Raw genomic sequence first — 25649 nt, forward strand, 5'->3', positions numbered from 1 at the left:
AAAATGTTGTTTTCCTTAAAACAGTATTTTGTAAAAGCAGCACTTTGTGACAAAATAAGCCCACTGTACGCTATCTGCGGCTAATATTTCTTGTCAGCCAGGAAGGAAGAGCTGAAAGCAGCACTCTGATTGGCTGCGCTTGGGTGGTCCACCATAGCTTCACTTCTGAAAAGCTGTGGACACGCCCAAAAATGAATGTGGATATTAACCAAGGGTTTGTGAGCTTTGGGGTCAGATTTGCTATTTCCTCCTTTCACGGTGAGAAAATGAGTTACCCCAACTTTAATAAGGAACATGAAGAATTGAGAACTTTATGTTGCAATATATTTATTTTCTTGCCTATAAACCAATATTGTGATATCAATATGTGCATCCCTAAAGCATGCGCATCCCGCGTGCGCGTGCGCACGTGCGGGTGTATGTCTTTCTGAAGCATCAATAATTCAGCAGCGATCTGTCCCGGCCGCACAGATCCTTTTACAGGAAGTCCACACAAACACTCCGGACGTTTACTACTGCGGTCTCTTAACATGGACGCATTACCTCCATCGATCGCCATCAAAGCACCACCAATTCAGCTAAACCGTTATTAGCCGAGGCCCATGACCCCGGCGTCAGGGATTGGGCCAGATTAGAGACGGTCTGAGGAGGACAATCCCAATCCGACTGCCTCCCCCCCTTTACTGTAACTCTATCTACTGTAAGCTACTGTATGTGGTCCAATGATGGGGGCGGGGCCCAAAACCGATAAATGGGAAGGCCAATGTGGGTTTAGGATGACCTTGGGGAGTCCGCTTCTTATGACTGCAATTATTCATTTGGTTATTTTTGTCTATCTTTTCTTGTTCATGTTTTAGTTTTATAGGGCTGGACTATTTGAGAAAATGTATAACTTGGCAAGTTAACTTTCAAATTGAACAGAACATTTCAGGTGACTCTATTTCATTAGTTTTAAGCCCCTCCCCTCGTGAACAAGATTAGGGATTTAGGAAAAATATAAAATTTGACTGCGATATTTCTGACAAGCATTGCGATTATACGATATATGTTTAAATATGATTCTGTTCAGAGTTTATATTTTAAGAACATTTCCAGGGGCATTAACAATTTTGAGAAAAACCTTTGCTAGATTCTGGGTGACGCCTCCTGCCCCGCCTACAATATCATGAATGAAGAATCCCTGAATAGAATTCTGAATTATTGTTGTTGCAAGTAGTTTTGTAAGTAGGTCTGAGAGTCTTTCTCATGCAGGACATTTTTAACAAAATAGATGTAATTTCCTTTAATAGGGACATATTAAATTAACAAATCCAAATTTGATTGTAGTAAATTTAATTTAATCATATGATTTCACGTCTCTCCAACATTCAAATGGGGGTATTGTTTATTATAAGAACAATTGTGTGATAGTTTTGTTCACATGTGGAATGATCCTCCAGTTCAGCTGCAGTTGGAACTCATTTCCACATCTAGTGCAGAGAGTTTGTCTTTTTCAAGGACAAGATCCAGAGCATTAAGAATACCATCAATTCCATGTTATTTAACAACCAGTAAAACACTTAGAGCTGACTCAGTTTGCACCTCTGGTTAAAAGAACTCCAGCAGTGTTGGGACTAAAGCGCTACAAAAAACAAGTTGCAGTAATAAATAGCATTTTTCAGTAACACAGTAATATAATGCATTACTAAATTGATAATTGGCCATATATTACGATATAATCTCAAGGGTATTTTATGATGTGGCCTCTCCAGGTGGCCGTGTGCTCTGAGCTCTGCACAGCTCGTCATTCAAATCCACTTGAGCTCCTCTGCTCCTCTCAGTGCTCCTCATTCTCACACATCCCACCGACAGTCAATTCAATAATATCAACCGCTTTTTACCATCTAAAAAACATTGCCAAAATTAAAAAGATAGTGTCGAAACCAGACTTGGAGAGACTTAACCATGCATCCAAAACAGCTGCAGTACATCAGAACGCTGCTGCTCGGGTCCTGACTAGAACCAGGAAGTACCATCACATTAGTCCTGACTAGAACCAGGAAGTACCATCACATTAGTCCTGACTAGAACCAGGAAGTACCATCACATTAGTCCTGACTAGAACCAGGAAGTACCATCACAGTAGTCCTGACTAGAACCAGGAAGTACCATCACATTAGTCCTGACTAGAACCAGGAAGTACCATCACATCAGTCCTGATAGTCCTGACTAGAACCAGGAAGTACCATCACATTAGTCCTGACTAGAACCAGGAAGTACCATCACATTAGTCCTGACTAGAACCAGGAAGTACCATCACATTAGTCCTGACTAGAACCAGGAAGTACCATCACATTAGTCCTGACTAGAACCAGGAAGTACCATCACATCAGTCCTGACTAGAACCAGGAAGTACCATCACATTAGTCCTGACTAGAACCAGGAAGTACCATCACATTAGTCCTGTTCTCAGGTCTCTGCTCTGGCTCCTGTGGCTCAGAGAAGAGACTTTAAAGCAGCTCTGCTTGTGTACAAGTCTCTCCATGGCCTAGCACCAAAGTACATCTCAGACATGTTAGTGCCATATGAACCATCTCCGTCCGGCCTCCTGCTAGTGCCCAGAGTTGGGACTAAACATGGACCGGCCTCCTGCTGGTGCCAGAGTCAGGACTAAACATGGACCGGCCTCCTGCTGGTGCCAGAGTCAGGACTAAACATGGACCGGCCTCCTGCTGGTGCCAGAGTCAGGACTAAACATGGTCCGGCCTCCTGCTGGTGCCAGAGTCAGGACTAAACATGGTCCGGCCTCCTGCTGGTGCCAGATTTGGGATGTCTTCTTGAGGTTGTAAGACAGGCCCTCACCCTGGCGGTGTTTGCATTTAAGCTCAAGACTGTTTTGTGCCCATTTATCTGTTTTTTTCTATTTTGAATACATTTGAATTTGTTTTTATGCTTTTATTTATTTATATCGTGATTGTATTGTAGTTTTATTGTCTTTTTATTGTTGTAAAGCACTTTTTGAGTTGCATTTTGTGCCCTCTGTATTCACTCTGGACCGGAAAACTAAAGCCTGAAGCTTTTGTCTGAACAACTGACTTCATGTTTGATGTTGCTTCAATACAAGTTCAGAACAGACATGTAGAGAGAAATGCAGTTCCCCGCTGTAGTTTGTGCCAGACGTACGACAGACGTGTTAGTTCTGCTGTTTTTGTAGATGCGCGGTTCCTCCACCCATTTGTTTCCTTGGCTCTCCTGGTGGAGCTGGAGGAAGTGTCTGAGGTGAGGGAAGTGTGGACATCTGTTTTCAGACTGTCACCTGTGACACAGACTTCTTTATCAGCCCCAAACATGAAATATTTCACTTTAGTCCAGATAGTCAACAAATGATTCTTTTACCACACATTTTTGAAACAAAGTATTCTTGAAATATCTGTTTTGCCTCATTTTGCCATATCTTTGTATCTCTTCACTATAGGCAGTGGTCCCCAAACTTTTTGACTCGAGGGCCACATTGGGTTCTAAAATTTGGCCGAGGGGCCGGGCCAGGGAAATATGGTGTGTTTGTGTGAACTAATGAATTACAAGTTACAGGTCGAATCTTGCGTGTAATTTATAGTAACAAAGCAACAAATGCAAGGCTCAATGTACACATTGTTTTCCAAATGCATTAAATAATGATTAATTATCTACTGTCTTCTACTGTCCACAAGAGTCTTGGCCCCGGTGGCCGTTTATGGTGAATTTTATTTTCTGCGCGCCATAGATTTTCTTGTGCGAGCAGTGCACTATGTGCGAGCAGTGCACTATGTGCGAGCATTGCGCAGCTGCGCAGGCGCATCTTAGAGGGAACAGTGGCCATCTCTTGGGGAAATGTGGGCATTACAGGCGAAAGGTAAAATGAACGGCCAGCCACAGTATCGTAAGTTTGAATCCCGACTCCGACATTCGCTGCATGTCCTCCTTTCTCTCTCATTCCGTCTACTGTCTAATAAAGCCTACGGCAAAATTTATTTATTTTTTAAATTATGTTTTAATATAACTTGGACAAGCTTGGCGGGCCGGATTGAGAGGCCCAACGGGCCGGATGTGGCCCGCGGGCCGTAGTTTGGGGACCACTGACTATAGGGCTGCAACTAGACTTAAATACATTTTTCACCAAATGGAGGTTGAAATGTGGGGACTGAAGGCTGCTGGATAGATAATATTCACAAATAACCAGAGTTGGGCGTTGAGAGTACTCAAATTACCTTTTTAGAGTTTGTTAGTTTGAGCTGGTTTGATGCACCCATGTAATCTCCTACAAGTTACTTTTTCAAATCAGTAACACGTTAGTTTTGGTTAAGTCTCATTTCCTCGCCACATTCCCAGAGCCAGGTTTGTTTCCCCGCCGCAGAGACACTTGTTGCGTCAGCGTGTTTTGGGAATGCAACATGTGCAACTAGTGCCTGGGGGTCTTGTCCTCACGCCAAAGACAAATAAACTTTCAGATGCACCTTTTGAAAACTCCTTCTCCTTCATTATAACCACTATTTTGTATCTGAGGAGTAAATGTAGGGTAACAGGATGTGGTGAGTTGGATGTGAATAAACTCCAGTGCTAAAGCGAGCGCGTTCTGCTGTTGTGCGTTGGAGCTCTTGCTAATCCACTCATTTTGTTTTAGAACTGTTTGTCATTGCTTGAGGACAGGCTTATTATTATTATTATGCTCATGCTTATTGTATGGCATTATATTGTGGTAATCTGTCAATATAAAAGATAAATAAAGCTCATGATTATGTTAATGTTTTCAGCAACACAAAGGGACTGTCGGCAAACGATAGAGGTTATACAATAATATCAAATATTGGTAACACAAGAGTACTCTAACCCTTTACTTTTATAACAAAGTATACGACTGCAAATAACACATATTATTGATCAGTGTAATCCCTCATTTCTCCAGGAGTGTTCTATTGTAGAAAAATGGCGGGGCGGGGCTTAACACAGAATAGAATAAATGTCCGAGTTCCCGGCCTAAATTCACAGATTGACAATGACTCTTGGATGAGAGTCAAAATGTTTTTGTCTAAACTGAGTCCAGATGATACAACTGAACCTTTTTCTACCACGTATTATTGATAAAAATCTCAAATGGTTTACTCTTTTTTGATATTTCCATTTAATACTGCTACTCTCTTTGTTTTTTCCGAGTCTGTGTTGTCCAAAGAAAGAAGACTAAAAACAATTGTCTTTTTAATAATCATAATCAGTCATGAATAGTCGATTGACTGAAATCGGGCTGCAACAACTCAAGACTCCATTCTCCCCAGCAATGCTCACCAGCCAACCTGATGTTTACGGTGGTTTTTGACACTCGCTCATGTGTTGAATCTATTAAGATTCCTTCACGGGCTTTTCCCATTCCCTTCCTCCTTTATATGCAGCCAGATTGTCATTTTTGGGTTGGATTTAAGCCCAGATTGGCTCACTTTCCCATCCGTATCGAGTTAATGCCATCGCGCCGTTTGAAAGCGTGGAATACCGAGGATGGCAGAGTCTTGGCGCGCTGCGGGGAGAGAGAGAGTACTTTGAAATGGAAGCAGCAGATTTGGTTTGGGACAAATCTGTGGTCCAAATCTGGCGTGAAAACCCCGGTGAGATTAAGAAGCAGCACGGTAAGCTCACACCGACAGATGGGCTGCCTAATTTACTTTATTAGCTCAGAGCAGCAGCGCTCACTCCACAAAAGGCTAATCCTGTGCCATGCTCGCCGGGAGATACTGCTTTATTAAATTGTTTTTTTGTTTTTGAATGGAAAGTATTCTTAAGAGAAATATGAAACATGGGGAACATGCTAACTTGGGCTGCAACAATTAATAATCGTGACAGTAAAAAATAATTATACTTTGTTCATTATTAGCTGGGCTATACAGACTCTAAAATACATGCCAAAAGACAAACAAAGAAAGTGGCGTCATTAAATCTAAATGTCAAGATAGAATAAAATATTTCAATAAAGATGTATTAATAGAGCCCCAAAATGTAATTAAAATTGCTTTACTTTAAAATCACAATAAAACTTGAGTATACATAAAGATGAATAGAATACATTTTAAAAGGGTAAAATGCAGTCCTGAGCACAGTTAAACGGAACTGTTTTGAGCATAGACTTGAACCCTGACATTATTCATACAAATACTGTAAACACTTGACTCATATATAGTCCACTTCACTTCTCAGCTGTGCTCTGGCATAGTTAAGATTAGGGACCTCTTGTCTGTTTTTTATATTTTATATTGTCCGTTTGTTTTTGACTATGGATCACGAGTCTGCATTTTGGATATTCATCAATCAATAGAATGTTAACCACGAGCTGGCCCCTGTCCAGGGTGAACCCCGCCTAAAGCCTTAAGTCACTGGGATAGGCTCTAGTCACCCACAACCCTGAATTGGAACGAGCTGTATAAAATTAATGAATGATCCATCAATAGAAGCCTTCAGTAACCTTCATCCTTTATTGTTGATCAAGTATTAAACTCCTGCACACTGTCTCACTGCACACTGTCTCACTGCACACTGTCTCACTGCACACTGTCTCACTGCACACTGTCTCACTGTACACTGTCTCACTGCACATTGTCTCACTGTACACTGTCTCACTGCACATTGTCTCACTGCACACTGTCTCACTGTACACTGTCTCACTGCACACTGTCTCACTGCACACTGTCTCACTGCACACTGTCTCACTGCACACTGTCTCACTGCACACTGTCTCACTGCACATTGTCTCACTGCACACTGTCTCACTGCACATTGTCTCACTGCACACTGTCTCACTGTACACTGTCTCACTGCACATTGTCTCACTGCACATTGTCTCACTGCACACTGTCTCACTGCACACTGTCTCACTGCACATTGTCTCACTGCACATTGTCTCACTGTACACTGTCTCACTGCACACTGTCTCACTGCACATTGTCTCACTGCACATTGTCTCACTGTACACTGTCTCACTGCACATTGTCTCACTGCACATTGTCTCACTGCACACTGTCTCACTGCACACTGTCTCACTGCACACTGTCTCACTGCACACTGTCTCATTCTTGATTAATGAATTGATTTAGACTGTTGATACTGTATTTAAAAAGAGAAACAATCATTTGATTAGTCGACCACTAAACTAAGCACTGGTTGCAGCTGTACTGGTAATGTTAAACCAAAATAAGAAAACCGGTCTAAACCAGGAAGCAAGGACACAAATTAGAGCGCTAAGAAACATGTACCCATTGTCCTAGAACCTCATCTTGAGACACACAGAGAAACACACACACATGACAGATCGCACACACATGACAGCGAACAAACACATGACGGCGCACACATGACGGCGCACACACACATGACAGATCGCGCACACACATGACGGCGCGCACACACACATGACGGCACGCACACATGACGGCGCGCACACATGACGCCACACACATGCATGACGGCGCACACACGCATGACGCGCACACACGCATGACGCGCACACACGCATGACGCGCACACACGCATGACGCGCACACACGCATGACGGCGCACACACACACATGACGGCTTACACACACACATGACGGCTTACACACACACATGACGGCGCACACACATGACGGCGGACACACGCATGACGGCGGACACACGCATGACGCCGCAAACACACATGACGGCGCACACACACATGACGGCGCACACACACATGACGGCGCACACACACGACGGCGCACACACACATGACGGCGCACACACACATGACGGCACACACACACATGACGGCGCACACACACATGACGGCGCACACACACATGACGGCTTACACACACACATGACGGCTTACACACACACATGACGGCGCACACACATGACGGCGGACACACGCATGACGGCGGACACACGCATGACGCCGCAAACACACATGACGGCGCACACACACATGACGGCGCACACACACATGACGGCGCACACACACGACGGCGCACACACACGACGGCGCACACACACATGACGGCGCACACACACATGACGGCGCACACACACATGACGGCGCACACACACATGACGGCTTACACACACACATGACGGCTTACACACACATGACGGCTTACACACACATGACGGCTTACACACACATGACGGCGCACACACACATGACGGCGCACACACACATGACGGCTTACACACACATGACGGCTTACACACACATGACGGCGCACACACACATGACGGCGCACACACACATGACGGCGCACACACACATGACGGCGCACACACACATGACGGCTTACACACACACATGACGGCTTACACACACATGACGGCTTACACACACATGACGGCGCGCACACACATGACGGCGCGCACACACATGACGGCGCGCACACACATGACGGCGCGCACACACATGACGGCGCGCACACATGACGGCGCGCACACATGACGGCGCGCACACACATGACGGCGCGCACACACATGACGGCGCGCACACACATGACGGCGCGCACACACATGACGGCGCGCACACATGACGGCGCGCACACACATGACGGCGCGCACACACGACGGCGCGCACACACGACGGCGCGCACACACGACGGCGCGCACACATGACGGCGCACACACACATCCACAGAAAGAGGGCTTCACACAGATTTACAGGATTTACACTGAGCCAGAGTACATTGATCTGAGAAAAAAAAGGAAACCTGCTTTACTAAAATACCTCATGTTTTCATGGGCATTTTAGCCACATTTTCGCGGTGATAAAACAACATGTAATGGGGAAACGGAAATGGTTTGTTTCTGATTCAATTCAAAGTCAACACTGCTTTCAAAAAATCCAAATATGAACTAGATTTATTCAGTTTCAAAACAACATTAGGCTGAAATCCTTAAGGTGCAATTGGAACTTTTATCAGGATTAAATTTTCAATGGTTGGAGAAACGGATGATGTATCTTGGAATTCAATTGAACCAAACATTGAAGAGCAATATTTACTCCTCAATAGATATAATTACACCCAATTATGGCTCCATTCAATGTGTATTAACAGAAAGGATGTCTCTTGTGTGTGAGAACACATTTGGCCATTATTGCGTCTCTGTCTCATTCCAAACTCTAAAAGGTGGAAGTGAATAGGAAAATCTTTTAGCACTAATGATTAAATCTTTTTTTTTCTCTCTTTTTTAATAATTTAACCTGTAATGAGTCGCCAATTTGCCTTTTGTCAAAATCACCTTCTGAATTTCGAAGAGGTTTAATCAGGTGTTTTTCACCTGCTCACAACAGGATGTCATTGTTTTGGTAATTATTTTATGTCACCTTTGACATGTCACTTGGCGTTTCCTCTGACACTTCTGGTCGTATCAAACTAGGGATTAATTTGTTGTTTTCACAAAGAAATAAAGTAAAAATACAAATTCCGTAATTCATTGGCGGAACCTTACGTGATAACTGCAAATAATCATGATGTTTCTCCTTACAACAACTGGAAAACAAGTCTATATGACAGGTTAGACTACACATTTCACTAAAACTAAAAAATGATAATGGTTACGATTTTACTAAACATTTTTCCCATTTGTCTCCAGTTTGACAATTTGTGTAATATTTATAATTCCTGGTTGGACATGAGCACAAATATGATGTTGTTTAGGTCAAGCCCCGTTCATTCTTTTGACTTCCGACCCAAACTATATGCTGCGCTGTGATTGGTCCACCAGCCAGCGGCCGGGCTCAAACCGAACAGTGCGAGCCAACCAGATGATTCTAAGGATTGTGTAAAACAATTATCGCCATTTCTTTCTATTTTTTTTCATTGTTGTAAACCAGTGTGTGTCACTTTTGCATCTCAAACTCTTTCTCCGTCCACAGGTTTGCGTCATGGTCTGGGGCAGCTGACCTTCAGTGATGGGACGTGTTTCACTGGACAGTTTGAAAATGGCCTCTTCAACGGCTGCGGCATTCTGCTGTTTCCAGATGGATCCAGGTTTGGCCAACGCATTTTTCTAAAGTAAACCAATCCTGGCCTGGTGCGTCCCATAATTAAATGAGAGAATCAGAGTTTGAATCAGAAAAGGTTTATTGCCAATGAACAGAATTCACAAACGTAGGAACTTGCTTTGGTGATTCGGTGCAACATAAATCGATGTAAAATAAAAAATATATCGGGGGAAAAAAAACAATTTAAATCTGCTATAGGATAGAAATAAGAAATAGGTTGGGCCCTCTCATTTCAATGCGCTGTATATCGCATGTCGTGTGTCTTTGCGTTTCGCCACTTCTAGATTCACTTCCTCATTAGACTCATTTCTGCGTGAATATGAGTCTGATTGTAATAAAATACACAGCGTTTTGAAGCTTAAAATATATAAGGGCCCCCCAGTGGCCTTTACCCAGTAAAATCGATAAATTAGTTTCACCGTGGGAAGATAGTAGCCACAAATGACAAATAAAATATATCAAACATGTCAGTATATATCAGCTGCAATTGTTGTGTTTTAGAGTTAATTCAAATATGAATTCCATATTCTAGATAAATTGCTTTTATTTGTTGTCGTGCATCTCATCACTGCACTAAATGATTACAAAACATGTGGAAATGAGTGTGTGTGGGGTTTCTATATATTTCTAATGGGTTATGTTGTCGTGACATCACAACACACTAAAGATGTTTTTTACCTTGTTTATGGTTATTATCTTTGTAATTGTTCTTCTGCCACGCTTTTTGCATTACAGCTAATATAACAAGGCAATTATAAAAAGGCAATTATATTAAAGCACTGATGTGTAATTATAAACAGATTGAAGTTAAACATAGTACACGTTTGTGAACCCAAGTCTTCATGTCTGTCAATGTTTTGATATTTCTGTGTCTTTCTCCGAGTTCATCTTGAACATAACCTATTTGTTTAACCTTGTTTGAACATGCAGAAATTAGCATTTGAAAGTTTCTTGATCTGCTTTTCTTCTCTCTTTTCCAGTAAACTCTTTCCTCCCAGCAACGACATGTTTTGTTTCTTTTAATTTTGCGACAGACTAAAAAAGGTGCCAAAAAGTGTGTTGACAGCAAGTCCCACCTTCAGAGACTTGTAAAATGTAACATTTAGGTTTTCAACAATCAGTACAAGACGTAAATAGCCGCTGTCTGCTCAGTGCTGTTTTCCAGATCGTTTGCACCTTTGATCTGCATTTAGCGCTTCCATGTTTACAGCTTTGTCTGAATACGTTTTGAAGTAGGTAGTTTTAGATGATTTTAAGTCATTTTCTTTTGATCAAACATGCACTCAAAGGATATAATTGGGCACAAGAGCAAACTTTTTCAAATGTACATGGCAAAAACTTACTATAAAGTTAAAGTTTTTGTTAGTTGAGGTTTAAGTATCAGAGAAATGGGAAATTAATGTCTGTAAAATGAATCGCATAAAGTGCAGAAATATCACTTCTTTATTTCAAAGTTTACAACAGAAAGTTATTTTATTTTTTTCATCATCTTTTTGTATATGTTTAAAACTACATTCACACTTTTTTTTATTGCTCACCTCTAATTTCAAGAAAAAATATATTGTCAGTGGAAAGAAAATCCCTCTAGATAAATCTGATAAAACTAATTAAATAAATGTTCATTTGGATTTTAAAATGAGAAAAGAAATGTGAGAAATATCTTGAAACAATTCCAAAAATCAAGACCAACAAATTAAATTGAACTTGTCAAAACTATGCAAATCAAGACACATTTTTTCATCATCATAAAGATCATTTATCAACTCTTATTTTTGTGGGGAGTGTACAATTTTATGTTTTAAGGTTGGATCTTGCGTAAGTGGAGCACGTTTTAATAATAATAAAAAAAGAACATTTCAAATACCTTTAAATCATCTTCAAATTCTTCAACCAAAACTTGGATTTTCGCAACATCCCTTTATCCAGTGCAAGGTTTTATATGTCAAAAATAACTCTTGACAAAGTAAGAATGTAAACTTATAATTGACATTCCTTGCTTCGATTCGTTCGACAGCGAGGACGATCTTGTTGAGACTAAAAGCATTCTTCTCTTGTTAACAACACTGGTCTTTATGTCACGTTATTTCTCATTGCAGATACGAAGGCGAGTTTGTGCAGGGCAAATTTCAAGGCGCCGGCGTCTTCGCTCGATTCGACGGCATGAAGTTTGAGGGAGAATTCAAAGGAGGTTACGTGGACGGACACGGTAACAATCTGCACTTGAGTATTCACAGATTGTCTTGTCAGCTTCTCGTGTCTTATTGAGTGTTTTCAGCGCGTTTAAAACATTTTCAAAGGTTAGCTACATTGTTTTTGAAAAAGAGATGTTTTGACTGCTGTCCGGAAGTAATTTTCAATCTGGAAAAGCAATAATTACAACCGTCCACCTCTGTCTTAAAGTCAAACATTTAAGCAGGAGAAGAGACTGTTTAGAAGAGGATACAATCTACCTTCTGTTTACAACCCCCTCATCAGTCCTTGGAGAGACGAAGGAGAAATCAAGCCACTCAAATGCTAGAGACGTATTTGGCAGCTGGTACTACGATACTAAAAGTTCAACCTCGATTTCAATACCTCGAAACAATAACACAAAACATTATTCTTTTTGGACAATGCTCAACACACAAAACACAAAACGGTACCTGCGTTTTGTAACCGTGTGGTCTTATACTAGTTCTGATAAAATCATTCTAAAACTGTTAATGAAAAGTCACATTTTGTCCTGTTTTTGTGTTTATTTGTTTTTTTATTGACACTTGTTCAATCTTGCTTGTTCTGATAGTACTTTTAGTGATCGATAAGTGTCTGATTTTCTATACCTTTGACAAATTTAGTCGACGATTTAAGAAATTCGTGGTCGACTAAAGATATGCTCTGCCGATTATCATTATCAATTATTCAGATACTTCAGGAGTCAGATTGGAATCACAAACATCCGTCACGGTTCAATACGATACACACGACAAAGTTGGTTTTGGCAAATGTCACGTACGCTACAAACAATCAATAAATATTTTGAGCTCTATTATTGTTCGTTTTTTTGTTTTCTTCACCACCAATTTGAAATCAAAACATTACCATCGAAAAACATCTCGATTAAGACAAATTCTGTTTATTAATGGTATATTGACTTTACGTGACTTCAGCCCATTCACTCGTAATTTAGCGCCGATGTAGTTTCTCTGATTGTGGCCCCTCCCCCGCCTCCTGCTCGGCCTCATTTGAATTTTTTGTCTTTCGAATGCGTCCGCGTAACCATGAAAACAGACCTCCGCAGTGAACTTCCACACAATCACTCAAGCTGGAGCCTTCTTCACTAATCATCACACGCCAATCGACCGCTCTGATTTAGGGGCTCGTTTTGGTTGGAGGAGGTGAACTTCATGCAAATTCCAACTATAGAATATATATGCAATCTACGAGTCTGTATTAATCATAAGGTTTTTGAACAAAGGAAAACTTGCTTCAACTCTTCAAAGGCACTAGTTCTGTCTTGGAGCTGTGAAAATGTAGAACCTGGATTCAAACAGATTATTTTACTTCTGCAGGGGTAAATGATATTTTAGTGAAGTAACTGATCCCTGAAGCTCAGCTGGGTCGGGCCTGGTCAGTACCAGGACGAGAGGTACTTTTCCCGTTGGAGCGCTATCGTACGGCACAATTATAATTACTGTGTGATTTACTGCCAGCTGAGCATAACACTTTTTCAAATTCAATACAAGCTAAAATGTGCCTGAATTACACTTTTTGGAAGGATCTTTTGGCACATCGGCTTGATTGGAACAGCACTGAATTATATTTTTCAGCATAAGGCTAATCTCAGCAAATCCCTGCACTCCGGACCAAGCTTGAGTCCTGTATTTGTATTAATGTGTATTAATTCAACAGGGAAAACGTGTAATAAAAGCAGAAAATGTAATAAAACGTGTAAATATGCATCTTTGCTCTCAAAGCCATCCACAACCCACATCATTCATAAAAACAAACGGACGAGTTACAAGAAAGTATCACCTACTGCCATCTCCACTCACACTTACAACACGTACAAAACAAGTGTAGTGAGAGTTAGTATCATCACACCCCCAAACAATCCTCAAACAACCCCTCAAACAATCCTCAAACAACCCCTCAAACAACCCCTCAAACAATCCTCAAACAACCCCTCAAACAACCCCCCAAACAACCCCTCAAACAACCCCCCCAAACAACCCCTCAAACAACCCCTCAAACAACCCCTCAAACAACCCCTGTAACAACCCCTGTAACAACCCCCCAAACAACCCCCCAAACAACCCCCCCCAAACAACCCCTCAAACAACCCCTCAAACAACCCCTCAAACAACCCCTCAAACAACCCCTCAAACAACCCCTCAAACAACCCCTGTAACAACCCCTGTAACAACCCCTCAAACACCTTTCTAACAACCCCTGTAACAACCCCTGTAACAACCCCTGTAACAACCCCTGTAACAACCCCTCAAACAGCCCCTCAAACACCCCCTCAAACACCCCCTCAAACAACCCCTGTAACAACCCCTGTAACAACCCCTGTAACACCCCCTCAAACACCTCTTCAAACACCCCCTCAAACAACCCCTGTAACACCCCCTCAAACAACCCCTGTAACAACCCCTGTAACAACCCCTGTAACAACCCCTGTAACAACCCCTGTAACAACCCCTGTAACAACCCCTATAACCCCTGTAACAACCTCAAACAACCCCTCAAACGCCCCCAAACAACCCCTGAAACAACCCCTGAAACAACCCCTATAACAACCCCCTGTAACAACCTCAAACAACCCCTCAAACACCCCCAAACAACCCCCTCAAACACCCCCAAAATTGAGGATATTGTCTAATTAAAACTGATAAAGTTAATTGAAAAACAGAAAGAACATCTATTGTACTCTCCCAACAAGGATATAAATTAGGACCTTTTAAATAACAGACCGTTACATTTTAAATCCAAAGGTCAAAAAAGGTTGTAGAAGATACACACCTCTTCTCGCCTGGGCTGCTGGTTTCTTTGGGTCTGTGCAGCACTGTAATGTTACTGTAATGTTACTGTAATGTTACACTTGTGGTAAAACATTTATATAGCGCTTTTCTACCGTCAAGGTACTCAAAGCGCTTTACATCAAGGAACCAGTCACCCATTCACACACACATTCACACCCCAGATGTTTGCAGACACTGGGGGGCAAGTTGGGTTAAGTGTCTTGCCCAAGGACACAACGGCAGTATTCACATGAGGCAGCTGCGATCGCACCGCCAACCTGCGGGCCAGTGGATCTGACCGCTCTGACTGAGCGGGGAGTCGAACCGCCGACCTTTGGATCAGAAGACGAGCACTCTACCACTGAGCTACTGCCGCCCTTTTAGTACGCCTACTGCTGAATCTGTGACGCTGTCACATCTTCTCCCCTTTGTTTTACCATCAAAAAGCAATTTTATTTTGAATTCTTGGCAAAATGAGCGGCTTTGCCGCACAGACACCGTGACTCTTTGAATAAAAATGTGGATAACTTTTGATGGTCCACCCCTGAAGATGAGTCTCACCAAATTTCAGGTTAATAGGGCTGACGCCCTAAGAGGAGTTTGTGAAAGTCTAAAGTGTAAACATGTTCTGGCGATTTCCCCATTGGAATAACATGGGAGGTTTCGGTCATCGCTACGGCAACGCCATAACAATTATGACATGGGTCTCATTGACTTTTTTGATGGGGATGCCAAAATTTAGTTGTAAGATAAGATAAGATATTCCTTTATTGTCCCACATGGGGAAATTTCATTGGTGCAACGCAGGTAGATACAGAGGTAGATACAGAAGAACAGATCACTTATAGGAAGTCTGAAAAACACTTTCAGTAGAAGATCTCCTATAAATAAATTAAAAAAAACTCCCATAGACAAATAAATAAATAAATACCATTGCATGTGACATTGTGTGTCAAATTTCATAAAATTTCGCAAAACTAAACATTTAACCTCCATGTAAAATCTGTAGGGGGCGCTGTGGCGCCAAATTAATTTATTTCACTTCAAGTAGGTTTAGGGCAAAGAATTTAACAACTGATTCTAATTTGACGAAATTCGGACTTTATCTGCGCAAACGGCAGAAATGTTAAATTTGGGAGATTTCTGAAATTCTTGCTACAGTTTGCGGCTTCGCCGCACAGAGACCGTGACAGGTATCAATGTAATTTGAATAACTTTTGATGTCCCACTCCTCAGTAGCATTTTCACCAAATTTCAGCTTTTTAGGGCCAACGCCCTGGGAGGAGTTCGTAAAAGTACGACGTTTGGAAAAACTCCGAGTCATGTTTAGCCATTTTTGAAGCAATATGGCTGACATTTGGTTGGGTGGACGGCGTTGCCGTAATAATATTTTTTACTTCTCTTGTCACCATCTACTTGGGTCATTTCCTATCTCTCAATGCATTTTTGGTACATTTGGGGGCGCTGACGCGCCAATTTTTTTATTTTAGAAAAGGGAAATAGCCAGAATGTAGAGAGGCACGATTTTTAGAGGTGTGCAAATTTTTGTGACTTTTCGTCAATGTTCACTGGGTGAAAAATAGGGGGGTTGGTCCCGAGAAGAAAGAAAGAAAGAATTAAAGCCGCAAGCGGCATCCAACGGCCCTCGCGGGCCGCCGGCCTTCCGACTCTGCGCTTTCGACTTGATAAAGATGGCGCCCTTATTGTGTGTTGAATAAAAAAAGAACTTGACAGACGGCGACACAATTGACATGGCCAATCCAGTGCAAATCAACACAAGTGTGAGTCAAATTTGCTGCGCCGCCGCACAGAGACCGTAGCACTTGGAATAAAAATATGGATAACTTTTGATGCCGCGCTTGTGTAGATGATTTTTCCCAAAGTAAAGCTTGATCGAGCTATTGCCCACGGAGGAGTTTTTAAAGTGTGAAGCGTAAATGTGAACATTTCAGAGATTTCGCTGTTTTCCCATTTCTGACATATATTTGCGGGTCCGCCACACAGAGACCGTAGCACTTAGAATCAAAATATGGATAAGTTTTGATGCCCCGCTTGTGTAGATGATATTCTCCAAATATGAACTTGATCGGACAATCGCCCTAGGAGGAGTTCGTTAAAGTGTGAAGCGTAAAAATGTGGTGATTTGAGCAATTCTATGATTTTCCCATAAGGATAACATGGGATGTTTCTGTCATCGCTACGGTTACGCCGTACAAAATATGACTTTGGCTCTCATACTTTTGTGATCAGGATGGCAAATTAGAATTTTGTTCAAAATATCATGTCATTTGGAAAAACTCTATTGTTTATAGGCCACTCTGAAGGCCAAATAGTCCGAATTCTGGGAAACGTTTGCGGCTCCGTCGCACAGAGACCGTAAAAGCTATCCTTAAAATTTGGATAACTTTAGATGCCCCACTTGTCTAGAGGACGTACACCGATTTTGAGGTCGGTGGGCAAAACGCACTAGGAGGACTTCGTTAAAGTGTAAAACATAAAAATGTGGATATTCGAGAGATTTAGCGGTTTTCCCATAGGGATAACATGGGAGGTTTATGTCATCGCTACGACTACGCCGTAAAAATTAAGGCATTTGTCTGATTGGCTTTTTTGATCGCGACGCCAAAATAGAATTTTGGGTAAAGTTTAGAAAATTTTGGTAAAACAAATTTTTGACCTTCAATGTTAATTTAAAGGTCACTCTGTAGGGGGCGCTATTGCGCCCATTTCAATTTTGTCATCATAAACTGGTCCAAACTAGAAAGTTGAACAACTGATTCAAATTTGGTCCTAATCGGACTTGTTTTGATCAAATGGGAACAATTTTTAGATCTGCAATATCCCAAAATAAGTTGTCCAACTTTGCGGCTGCGCCGCACACAGACCGTAAAAGGTATCTCAAAAAATTGGATAACTTTAGATGCCCCACTTGTCCAGAGGACGTACGCCGATTTTGAAGTTGGTGGGCAAAACGCACTAGGAGGAGTTTGTTAAAGTGTAAAACATAAAAATATGGTAATTTGAGAGATTTTGCTGTTTTCCCATTTGTGACATATATTTGCGGGTCAGCCACACAGAGACCGTAGCACTTAGAATCAAAATATGGATAACTTTTGATGCCTCGCTTGTGTAGATGATTTTCCCCAAATATGAACTTGATCGGACAATCGCCCTAGGAGGAGTTCGTTAAAGTGTGAAGCGTAAAAATGTGGTCATTTTAGAGATTCCGCTGTTTTCCCATTTGTGACATATATATGCGGGTCAGCCACACAGAGACCGTAGCACTTAAAATCAAAATATGGATAACTTTTGATGCCCCGCTTGTGTAGATGATTTTCCCCAAATATGAGTTTGATCAGACAATCGCCCTAGGAGGAGTTCGTTAAAGTGTGAAGCGTAAAAATGTGGTGATTTGAGCAATTTCGCGAATTTCCCATAAGGATATCATGGGATGTTTCTGTCATCGTTACGGTTACGCCGTACAAAATATGACTTTGGCTCTCATACTTTTATGATCAGGATTGCAAATTAGAATTTTGTGCAAAATATAATGTCATTTGGAAAAACTCTATTGTTTATAGGCCACTCTGAAGGCCAAATAGTCAGAATTCAGGGAAAAGTTTGCGGCTCCGTCGCACAGAGACCGTAAAAGTTATCCTTAAAATTTGGATAACTTTAGATGCCCCACTTGTCTAGGGGACGTACACCGATTTTGAGGTTGGTGGGCAAAACGCCCTAGGAGGAGTTCGTTAAAGTGTGAAACAGAGAAATGTGGATATTCGAGAGATTTAGCAATTTTCCCATAGGGATAACATGGGAGGTTTCCGTCATGGCTACGACTACGCCGTAAAAATTGAGGCATAAGTTTGATTGGCCTTTTGCTCGGGACCCCAAAATAGAATTTTGGGCAAAGTTTAGAACATTTGTGTAAAACCAGTTTTTGTCCATCAATGTTCACTCAAAGGCAACTCTGTAGGGGGCGCTATCGCGCCCATTTCAATTTTGTCATCATAAACTGGTCCAAACTTGAAAGTTTAACAACTGATTCAAATTTGGTCCTAATCGGACTCGTTTTGATCAAATGGGAGCAATTTTTTAGATCTGCAATATCCCAAAATAAGTTGTCCAACTTTGCGGCTGCGCCGCACACAGACCGGTAAAGGTATCTCAAAAAATTGGATAACTTTAGATGCCCCACTTGTCCAGAGGACGTCCGCCGATTTTGAGGTTGGTTGGCAAAACGCCCTAGGAGGAGTTCGTCAAAGTTTGACGTGAACAAAATGGCTAACACCGCGTGTTTTCATTTTCAAAGGAAGATGGCGGCCATAGGGTAAGTCTGGGGGCGTGGCCACAATAAAAAAAAAAAATTGTCCTCACGAGAGGAATGCGTGTCCCGAATTTCGTAGCTTTACGCCAAAGTTGACCTCGGGGCGTCTCCCATAGGCGCAATGTATTTTGACTTTTGTCGGTGGCGCTGTCGCGCCATTTTTTAACGAAAAAAAAAAATGGCCCAGAAAAAATCTAATTTTTCGCCGATTCTGAATTTTGGGCAAAGTTTGGTGAGTTTTTGAGCATGTTCAGGGGGTCAAATTAGAGCTCAAAAAGCAGAAGAACAAGAAAAATAATAAAAATTAAAGCCGCAAGCGGCATCCAACGGCCCTCGCGGGCCGCCGGCCTTCCGACTCTGCGCTTTCGACTTGATAAAGATGGCGCCCTTATTGTGTGTTGAATTAAAAAAGAACTTAACAGATGGCGACACAATTGACATGGCCAATCCAGTGCAAATCAACACAAGTGTCAGTCAAATTTGCTGCGCCGCCGCACAGAGACCGTAGCACTTGGAATAAAAATATGGATAACTTTTGATGCCGCGCTTGTGTAGATGATTTTTCCCAAAGTAAAGCTTGATCGAGCTATTGCCCACGGAGGAGTTTGTTAAAGTGTGAAGCGTAAATGTGAACATTTCAAGGATTTGGCGTTTTTCCCATTTGTGACAGTATATTTGCAGCTCCACGGCACAGAGACCGTACCACTTAAAATGAAAATATGACTAACTTTTGATGCCCCGTTTGTGTAGATGATTTTCCCCAAATATGAGCTTGATCGGGCAATCGGCCTAGGAGGAGTTCGTTAAAGTGTGAAGCGTAAAAATGTGGTCATTTTAGAGATTTCGCTGTTTTCCCATTTCTGACATATATTTGCGGGTCCGCCACACAGAGACCGTAGCACTTAGAATCAAAATATGGGTAAGTTTTGATGCCCCGCTTGTGTAGATGATATTCTCCAAATATGAACTTGATCGGGCAATCGCCCTAGGAGGAGTTTGTTAAAGTGTGAAGCGTAAAAATGTGGTGATTTGAGCGATTCTACGATTTTCCCATAAGGATAACATGGGATGTTTCTGTCAACGCTACGGTTACGCCGTACAAAATATGACTTTGGCTCTCATACTTTTATGATCAAGATGGCAAATTAGAATTTTTTTTCAAAATATCATGTCATTTGGAAAAACTCTATTGTTTATAGGCCACTCTGAAGGCCAAATAGTCAGAATTCTGGGAAACGTTTGCGGCTCCGTCGCACAGAGACCGTAAAAGTTATCCTTAAAATTTGGATAACTAGAGGACGTACACCGATTTTGAGGTTCGTGGGCAAAACGCACTAGGAGGACTTCGTTAAAGTGTGAAACATAAAAATGTGGATATTTGAGAGATTTTGCGGTTTTCCCATAGGGATAACATGGGAGGTTTCTGTCATCGCTACGACTACGCCGTAAAAAATAAGGCATTTGTCTGATTGGCTTTTTTGATCGGGACGCCAAAATAGAATTTTGGGTAAAGTTTAGAACATTTTGGTAAAACTAATTTTTGACCTTCAATGTTAATTTCAAGGTCACTCTGTAGGGGGCGCTATCGCGCCCATTTCAATTTTGTCATCATAAACTGGTCCAAACCGGAAAGTTTAACAACTGATTCAAATTTGGTTCTAATCGGACTCGTTTTGATCAAATGGGAGCAATTTTTAGATCTGCAATATTCCAAAATAAGTTGTCCAACTTTGCGGCTGCGCCGCACACAGACCGTAAAAGGTATCTCAAAAAATTGGATAACTTTAGATGCCCCACTTGTCCAGAGGACGTACGCCGATTTTGAAGTCGGTGGGCAAAACGCCCTAGGAGGAGTTCGTCAAAGTTTGACGTGAACAAAATGGCTAACACAGCGTGTGTTCATTTTCAAAGGAAGATGGCGGTAAGTCTGGGGGCGTGGTCACAATGATTTTTTTTTTTTGTCCTCACGAGATGAATGCGTGTCCCGAATTTCGTAGCTTTACGACAAAGTTGACCTCGGGGCGTCTCCCATAGGCGCAATGTATTTTGACTTTTGTCGGTGGCGCTGTCGCGCCATTTTTTGACGAAAAAAAAAATGGCCCTGAAAAAATCTAATTTTTCGCCGATTCTGAATTTTGGGCAAAGTTTGGTGAGTTTTTGAGCATGTTCAGGGGGTCAAATTAGAGCTCAGAAAGCAGAAGAACAAGAAAAATAATAAAAATAATAATATTTTTAGCAAAAACAATATAGCCGTTTCCACTATAACAACAAATTATACATCGTTTGAAAGCTCTAAGCCTTCCCGATGCCGCCATGGGGTGGAATCATCATTACGAGCGCTTACGCGCTCGTCACTCCCTATTCCGTCGGGATGCCCCGCCCACTCTGCATAGACTTCCATTGATTTGAGCAGATACAAGCATGGCCCATGCCTGCGGCATGGATTCTCGCGTACGGGACGATGCCAGGAGGGTTTTTGGAGGAATACAGCGCTTCGCGCTGCTGTTGTCAACAATTAGTGAATGGGCTACGCCCATTCACTAATTGTTGACTATTTCTGTCATAGCAGGAGTAAGTATGCATGATCCATGCCTTCGGCATGGGCTAGTTCACTGTACTTGCCAGGGGCGACGGGGTACCAAACATGCGGGCTGCGCCCGCATGTTTGGTCAGACAGTTGCAACGCTGCCTTCGGCAGCGTTGCGGGAGCAATAGGCCCTCCGCCCTGCTGGGGCTCGGGCCTAAATATAGCCGCAAGCGGCAATGATCGGCCCTCGCCACGCCGCCGCCACGCCGCAAGAGGAGGGGGCGCTAACGCGCCCCAATTGTCCTTTTATTACGCCTACTGCTGAATCTGTGAAGCTGTCACATCTTCTCACTTTGTTTTACCATCAAAAAGCAATTTTATTTTGAATTCTTGGCAAAATGTGCGGCTTTGCCGCACAGACACCGTGACTCTTTGAATAAAAATGTGGATAACTTTTGATGGTCCACCCCTGAAGATGAGTCTCACCAAATTTCAGGTTAATAGGGCTAATGCCCTGGGAGGAGTTTGTGAAAGTCTAAAGTGTAAACATGTTCTGGCGATTTCCCCATTGGAATAACAAGGGAGGTTTTGGTCATTGCTACGGCAACGCCATAACAATTATGACATGGGTCTCATTGACTTTTTTGATGGGGAGGCCAAAATTGAGTTGTGTGTCAAATTTCATAAAATTTCGCAAAACTAAACATTTAACCTCCATATAAAATCTGTAGGGGGCGCTGTGGCTCCAAATTAATTTATTTCACTTCAAGTAGGTTTAGGGCAAAGAGTTTAACAACTGATTCTAATTTGACGCAATTCGGACTTTATCTGCGCAAACGGCAGAAATTTTAAATATGGGAGATTTCTGAAATTCTAGCTACAGTTTGCGGCTTCGCCGCACAGAGACCGTGAGAGGTATCAATGTAATTTGGATAACTTTTGATGTCCCACTCCTCAGTAGCATTTTCACCAAATTTCAGCTTTTTAGGGCCAACGCCCTGGGAGGAGTTCGTAAAAGTACGACGTTTGGAAAAACTCCGAAGTCATGTTTAGCCATTTTTGAAGCAATATGGCCGACATTTGGTTGGGCGGACGGCGTTGCCGTAATAATATTTTTTACTTCTCTTGTCACCATCTACCTCTGCGCCAAATTTCATGATTCTACGATCAGATTTTTTTTGGGTCATTTCCCATCTCTCAATGCATTTTTGGTACATTTGGGGGCGCTGACGCGCCAATTTTTTTTATTTTAGAAAAGGGAAATAGCCAGAATGTAGAGAGGCACGATTTTTAGAGGTGTGCAAATTTTTGTGACTTTTCGTCAATGTTCACTGGGTGAAAAATAGGGGGGTTGATCCCGAGAAGAAGAAAGAAAGAATAATATTCCGATGCGAAAACAATGTTTCCCATTTTTCAAATATCATAAACTATACATTTTCGGAAAACGCTCGCGCTTTCCTACCTCATGGTGTGGGTCCCTGGTCACTGACGGGTACTTTCGTTAATTTTGAGTGGGCTCCGCCCACTTTGTGTTTTTGGCCCTCTATACAGTAATAATGTTCAATTTTTGCATTACATGCTTATATGCACGGAACATGCAAGAGATGGGGAACGTATTCGTGAGGTACTTAGCGCAAATGAGTGCTTTATATGGGGATGACGACCGCTTCGCGGTCGTCATCCCAATGTAAGGTGCTCGTTTAGTGCGCACTTTTGCACGGGCTTCGCCCGTTTACAACGGTAATGTTCCATTTTCCTACTACTAATTAGTATGCACGGGGCGTGCATGAGTGAAGGAGTGCGTTAGTGAGTGTTTGGAAGTGGGCGAGCGCTTCGCGCTCGATTTCGTGCGCACTACGTGCGCACTTTCGCAGCCGTGCTTCGCACGGCCTTACGAGATTAATAGGCCTCTCGCCAGCTTGTGGCGCTCGGGCCTAATAAAAATAATAATATTTTTAGCAAAAACAATATAGCCGTTTCCACTATAACAACAAATTATACATCGTTTGAAAGCTCTAAGCCTTCCCCATGCCGCCATGGGGTGGAATCATCATTACGAGCGCTTACGCGCTCGTCACTCCCCATTCCGTCGGGATGCCCCGCCCACTCCCCATAGACTTCCATTGATTTGAGCAGATACAAGCATGGCCCATGCCTGCGGCATGGATTCTCGCGTACAGGACGATGCCAGGAGGGTTTTTGGAGGAATGCAGCGCTTCGCGCTGCTGTTGTCAACAATGTTGACTATTTCTGTCATAGCAGGAGTAAGTATGCATGATCCATGCCTTCGGCATGGGCTAGTTCACTGTACTTGCCAGGGGCGACGGGGTACCAAACATGCGGGCTGCGCCCGCATGTTTGGTCAGACAGTTGCAACGCTGCCTTCGGCAGCGTTGCGGGAGCAATAGGCCCTCCGCCCTGCTGGGGCTCGGGCCTAATAACATCGAAAACAATGTTTCCCATTTTTCAAATATCATAAACTATACATTTTCGGAAAGCGCTCACGCTTTCCTACCTCATGGTGTGGGTCCCTGGTCACTGACGGGTACTTTCGTTAATTTTGAGTGGGCTCCACCCACTTTGTGTTTTTGGCCCTCTATACAGTAATAATGTTCAATTTTTGCATTACATGCTTATATGCACGGAACATGCAAGAGATGGGGAACGTATTCGTGAGCTACTTAGCGCAAATGAGTGCTTTATAAGGAGATGAGGTCGTCCCAATGTAAAGTGCTCGTTTAGCGCGCACTTTTGCACGGGCTTCGCCCGTTTACAACGGTAATGTTCCATTTTCCTACTACTAATTAGTATGCACGGGGCGTGCGTGAGTGAAGGAGTGCGTTAGTGCGTATTTGGAAGTGGGTGAGCGCTTCGCGCTCGTTTTAGTGCGCACTTTCGCAGCCGTGCTTCGCACGGCCTTATGAGATTAATAGGCCTCTTGCCAGCTTGTGGCGCTCGGGCCTAATAAAATGATATTGAAACCACCAACTAGAGGGACGATGTGGTCTGATCTGGGGCAGGTTTAAAATGTTCCCTTTGAAATCTCAGTTGTAATAAATGATGACGTCTGTGCTGGTATTTAGTGTCCCGTGGTGCTGCTTCTTTGTTCTGCCTCTAAATGCTGTAATTACATTAAACATAGTCAAGTGTTAATTGTGAGTTTTTTTTGGCCGCACTCCCCCGCGGTGTCCTCCTCTCCGCGCTGGCGGTAATCAACACGTTTTTACCTTTTTTCTGCTAAATCTGTCGGATCAGAGCTGAACAGTGTGTCACTGTGACAACCAGAAGATGGCTGTAAAAAAAAGAGGTTTCTTTACTTTACTTTTTACTTAGAGAGAGGACAATAGAGAGAAAAGGGTGAGTTGGACAAAAGGAGGAAGACGAGGGTGCGGTTGTAGAAAGGTAGTAAGCCACTCAACTCTTAAAGGCTTTATGCTCTTTTGCGAACAATTAAAGACAAAACAATATTGTAAATCTTGAACATTTCAGTAAGTTGCACTGGGGGAAAAGGCTCACAAATGAAAAGAGTGTGATAATACCCCAGTAGTCTTGCATAACTACTTCATTTATATTCAAAAATGCTTTTTATTTTAACCATATAGGAAAAACAATATCTCTTTGGATATAAGACGGACCAGCAATTTTTTTTGTCTCTTTATTTTCAAGTATTATGGAAAATGACATATGTAGAGGTTATGCACTGATATCAAAATGCCCCTCTCTGCTCTGGCTCCTGTGGCTCAGAGAAGAGACTTTAAAGCAGCTCTGCTCGTGTACAAGTCTCTC

General features: G+C 42.5%; 1 protein-coding gene across 1 annotated transcript in view; it reads left to right on the top strand.

Annotated features, from left to right (window-relative positions):
• Positions 1-25649, top strand: part of LOC140377704 (MORN repeat-containing protein 4-like) — a 36265-nt gene that overhangs the window by 9446 nt on the left and 1170 nt on the right. The window contains exons 3-4 of the mRNA XM_072463240.1: positions 9881-9995; positions 12106-12215. Of these exons, the coding sequence (XP_072319341.1) occupies positions 9881-9995; positions 12106-12215 (225 nt within the window). The remainder of the gene's footprint in view (positions 1-9880; positions 9996-12105; positions 12216-25649) is intronic.

The sequence above is a fragment of the Eucyclogobius newberryi genome, unplaced genomic scaffold, assembly GCF_026437365.1.
Source record: "Eucyclogobius newberryi isolate DKJ021-1_F unplaced genomic scaffold, fEucNew1.0.hap1 SCAF_4, whole genome shotgun sequence".
NCBI lineage: Eukaryota > Metazoa > Chordata > Actinopteri > Gobiiformes > Gobiidae > Eucyclogobius > Eucyclogobius newberryi.